The 4,911-nt window shown below is 38.7% G+C and overlaps 1 protein-coding gene across 1 annotated transcript; it reads right to left on the bottom strand.

The window, feature by feature from the left end:
* Positions 1 to 2,733: 2,733 nt before the first annotated feature.
* On the bottom strand, positions 2,734 to 4,680 carry LOC101852073 (the record flags this gene model as incomplete). Its single annotated transcript, XM_013090536.2, is given in 3 exon segments — positions 2,734 to 2,920; positions 3,746 to 3,856; positions 4,587 to 4,680. Coding segments are annotated over 3 exon segments (354 nt in total), but the record flags the coding sequence as incomplete, so codon positions are not given.
* Between the last annotated feature and the right edge of the window lie 231 nt (positions 4,681 to 4,911).

Genomic DNA, 4,911 nt, shown 5'->3' with positions numbered 1-4,911 from the left:
CTCTCTATGTCTATCTGTCTGTCTATCTGTCTCTCTTACTCTGTCTCTCTGTCTCTCTGTCTCTCTGTCTCGCTGTCTCTGTCTCTGTCTGTCTGTCTGTCTGTCTGTCTGTCTGTCTGTCTGTCTCTCTCTCTCTCTCTGTCTCTCTCTCTCTCTCTCTCTCTCTCTCTCTCTCTCTCTCTCTCCTCTCTCTCTCTCCCTCTCTCTCTCTCTCTTGATGAAGTCTTTGATGTTGTCATTACAACATTTCTGTTCTCTTTGGTGGACGTCTTTTGTTGTAAGGTTCAGCTTTTCACAGACAAACAGACAGACAGACAATCAAACAGACAGACAGACAGACAGACAGACAGACAGACAGACAGACAGACAGACAGACAGACAGACAGACAGACAGACAAGGAGACAAAGAGACGGTGAGACAGACAGATTGACTAACACACAGAGATAAGGAATGTAAAACAAGTTGAATAAAAAGACAACAGTGAATAGCAAGTAAGAAAAGTTGAAGTACGAGAAAGAGTCAAAAAGTAATGCAAGTTCGTTTATAACTTAAAGGAAGAAGAACGCTCTGGCAACTATCATACCTCAATTTGAAGGGGAACATTTGAGGATCAGATTTCTCTATCTCAACATAGTCTCCATTTTGTTCAATAGCCACTGTCCACCTTTTACTAAGACTACATATGCCACCTTTGTAAAACTGAGCAGGTTCGTGTTAAGTGTACAGCAATCTTTATTTCTCCATTGTTTCCATAGTGTTGACCTCAATGACTCTTTTCGAGGATCAAACAGGCGGAAGTCTGAGGGTGCCAACTCTGAAAAATCAGCTGGATGTGAGTGTTTTCCATTCAAACGGGGTGATTGTCTCCCTTGTTCTGGTATTCGTATGCAGGCGGGCTTTGTCATTGTAATAAAAAAATCACTCTTTCCACGTTCAAATATGGTCTGACTTGTCGTATTCTCGCTTTCAGTCGTTTCAGTGTTTCAATGTAGGCTTCAGAATTGACAATTGTTCCTTTTGGTGAAAAAAAAATTTGTGAGATGCACTCTATGAATGTCCCAAAACACGGTTGCCGTGCTTTTTTTCAGCTGATTCTTCGGGACGATGCTTGTCTGACAAGCACATGGGCACCTCTTCCTTTTCCTCCGGTTCATTGCTCAAACTTCTAACCCATCTATATACAGTGCCAAAATCTAGAGCTTGGTCTTTGTAAACATTTTGAAGTTTCTTTTGGATGTTACCGATGTATTCTCCTTCTAAAACAAAGAAGTCAATCACCGTTCTTTGCCTCTGACAGACCCTCAAGGGGGCAGGCAGCCATTTTGATGTTACGTCATTCGGGCAAAAATCAAAGAAACTTAAATTTTAACAATTTGGGTTCAAAAGTACATGTGCAAGTACTTGTGAGCTGAATTTCATCTAATTTGATGCAAAATTGTGCAAAATAACGAACAGCTTGCATTACTTTTGGACTCCTCGTAGTGTAAGCTAATCACTATAATACATAATAGCCTAAAGCTTTCAATACTTTACTTAGAGAAATATGGCGAAGAAGCTCATACGATAATTCGAAAATTAACTGGCCCCATTTTTCCACCAACGTCCAGGATTATTTCAGTTTCGTTCCGACGACTCATCAGGAGATCTGACGTCACAGTGTACACGACAAGGATGTGTCCAAGTAGGTTTTGTGTTTGTTTTTGTTTTTCTGATACTATCTAAAAAATTTTTTTTTAAAGGACACCGTATAGCTTTATTAATACCCAGTGCACACTGCCAAACGATTTTAATGGATGAGGTCGGGGTCAGCCGAATTATATCCAGGAAGAGGCAAAATTTAAAGCTGTCATTCTTGTGAGATACTACTGGTTCGACTCAGACGCGTTTGGCTTTGAAGGTCAGGGTCGAATTCGGTCGAATTGTGCCAAAAGGGTAGCTTTTGTCCGTTCCATGAAGGAAAATCTGACAGGCCCCGGACTTTAATAAGACAAAGTCGATGGGCAGTATGTGCTCAGTGATAGGTTGACCGCCCTTTGCAAACATATCAAGGTTATTTAAGAGGATGGATCTCCGAATTTAACGTCCACCTCCGATAGGACTGTGCTTAATGAGAACATTTGTGTAAATTACCTTTCCCGAAACCTCAACGTAGGACCGAGTAAATCCTAAAACCTCCCAACCTGCAGTCTCGCGGTTACGAGACCGGAAACCTAGCCACTGGATTAGCAACGCCACCAATACCATCCAGAAAAAAAGGATCAATGATCAATGAAACAAAAACAAGAACATAACACAAAACAAAACAAAAACACAAAAAAACACACTTTAAAAAATCTGGAATCTGTGAAGTTTTTGGCTTATTTCTGTGACATTAATTGTCAAGACCGCAGCACGCAACAATAAATCAGTCCATCATTATGCTGTGCCTGAAGTCATCAATCTCAGTCCCCTCTAGGCATGCCTGTATCTTAGAGTCTTAGTTTCAGGAATTATTACTTTTCAGGGACCATGTGATTGATGTAAAGCGCTCAAAGCTTTTACTCTCATGAGAGAGAGAGGGGGGGAGGGAGAGAGAGAGAGAGAGAGAGAGAGAGAGAGAGAGAGAGAGAGAGAGAGAGAGAGAGAGAGAGAGAGAGAGAGAGAGAGATATATAAATGCAATGTATTATTATTATCATTATTATTATTATTATTATTATTATTATTATTATTAATCACACTCAGACTTGACCGTGAGCCTGGCTCTGTGACGTTTATCTCTCTTGCCTAAATCAAAACCAAAACCACATAGGAGGTGGGGGATGCGGGGGAAGGCCTTGTACAGGGAAAGGTCTTTGTACAGGGAAGGGTTGTCTTTGTACGGGTAAGGGCGTGCTTTGCACGGGTCTTGGCTTCTCACACACAGCTGTCTTCGCGTTCCCTGAATTGAAACAATGACACGGAAAAGTTCAGAACATTATATCAATGCAGGATAGTTTAGTCAAGAAGTCAGGAGGTAGAGATTTTGTTAAACCAAATGTAAATGATAGGTAAATAGCGTAGAATAAACACATACAATCTTATATTACCGTTTTCATTCTCAATCTTTACTACTACTACTACTACTACAGCAATTATAATAACAATGATAATAATAATAATAATAATAATAATAATAATAATAATAATAATAATAATAATAATAATAATAATGAAAATGATAATGATAATAACAATAATAATAATAATAATAATAATTATTATTATTATTATTATAATAATAATAATAATAATAATAATAGTAATAATAATAATAATAGTAATAATAATAATAATAATAATAATAATAATAATAATAATAATAATAATAATAATAATAATAATAGTGTCAAAGGTAAAGTTAGAGAAAACTTGGCCGCCAAAGTTTGATGACTTACAAAGCTTAATTGTCGTTGGAAATTGTAAATTTACAATTTTCAAGCGTTTGATCAACATTTTTCTGTAAATTCCAAACAGAAATGATACATTTTTAAATGGATGTGAAAGCTGGGATACCTTAAAAACTGCATCTCCCCTCGACACTTAACGGAAACAGAGAATGCAAAAGTAAAAGTTAAATGTAGATAAACGGTTTAATGTAAAATTTTAAAAATTTTATCGATTTTTAAAAAATTGCCCAACAGGTAGAAAGATGCGGGTTTCATTTTCTTCATTATTTTGACGAGTGCATGATTTCACCACGACGCCCCGACAAAGTCGAACTTACCAAGAGGCTTAGAGTAACAGAGGAATCCCTTCTCACAAGCACACATCTCTCCACGCCACTGTGCCTGGTTGTCGCAGGTCTCCCCTGCCTTCACAATCTTTTGACAAGTTCCTGCAGACAAAAAGGGATGGTTTGGTTTGGGCTTTTTTGGTTGGGTTTTTATTTAGGTTAAGGTTTTGTCCCCCCCCCCCCCCCCCCCCCGGGCCCGGGGGGGGGGGCAATCCTTTCAAGATGTACTTTGTTCGAAAAAAGTTTTGAATACTTGAGAATTTGAGAACAGAAAATGAACAAACACAGGTGTGAGACCGCCCACCCACCCCACGCCACAAACATCATCGGTGTTGTTTAGTTTTTTTTAAGTTGGTAACAGTATAGTCAGAGAGTCAGCATACTAGATCATTCTATACTCTCTCATATAACTCCTTATACTAGTGCTGGGCGGCCACGTTGCCGATTATTGAAAGCTAGGAATCGTAGGAATCGACTCCGAACCCAATGACTCACTTTCTAAAGATTCGACTTCTTCAGATGGTTACCTGGTTGGGCCCTAACATCTTCAGGATTTAGGAGAACCTAGATTTCGGAACACTACAAAGAATCAACTTTTATTTTTCAAAAACAAATTCTAACAACAAAAGAAGATTTTAATGATCAAAGTAACTGGAAACCGTTCGTTTACATAAAAAGGAGTCGGAACTTTTCTTTCGTAACATTCATCGTGGGAATCGGTTCCGGAATCGCTTCTTCGCCCAGCTCTACCTTACACTGAGCTATTTCTGGTCCTATAAATAAGGGTATAGTTATTCCGTTATACCCGAGGTCAGTTGAGCCCATGACTCACCATTTTTCGCACGCCAAACCGAATTGACTCTAATCTGGCAGCATTCTCCATCGTCGCACGTGCTTACATCTGTACACACCTCACCCACCTTGGCCTGGGGAGGACAATCTCGTTGAATGAAGGAGAACGTGGGAAACAAGGTTATGTTTTTTTTTGTGTTGGTGGCTTTTATGTTGGGTTGTTGTTGTTGTTGTTGTTGTTGTTGTTGTTGTTGTTGTTGTTGTTGTTTTGTCTTTCTTTATTTTGTTTTTTAAAGAGTTTTATGGCACTTGGAAAACAATTAAGCCATATACCATTTCGTAAATGTCGAAGATTAGAAGTGTTA

This window comes from Aplysia californica, unplaced genomic scaffold, assembly GCF_000002075.1.
Source record: "Aplysia californica isolate F4 #8 unplaced genomic scaffold, AplCal3.0 scaffold01326, whole genome shotgun sequence".
Classification (NCBI taxonomy): domain Eukaryota; kingdom Metazoa; phylum Mollusca; class Gastropoda; order Aplysiida; family Aplysiidae; genus Aplysia; species Aplysia californica.
The sequence above is the reverse complement of the archived record's forward strand: the minus strand, read 5'-3'. Positions and strand labels throughout refer to the sequence as shown.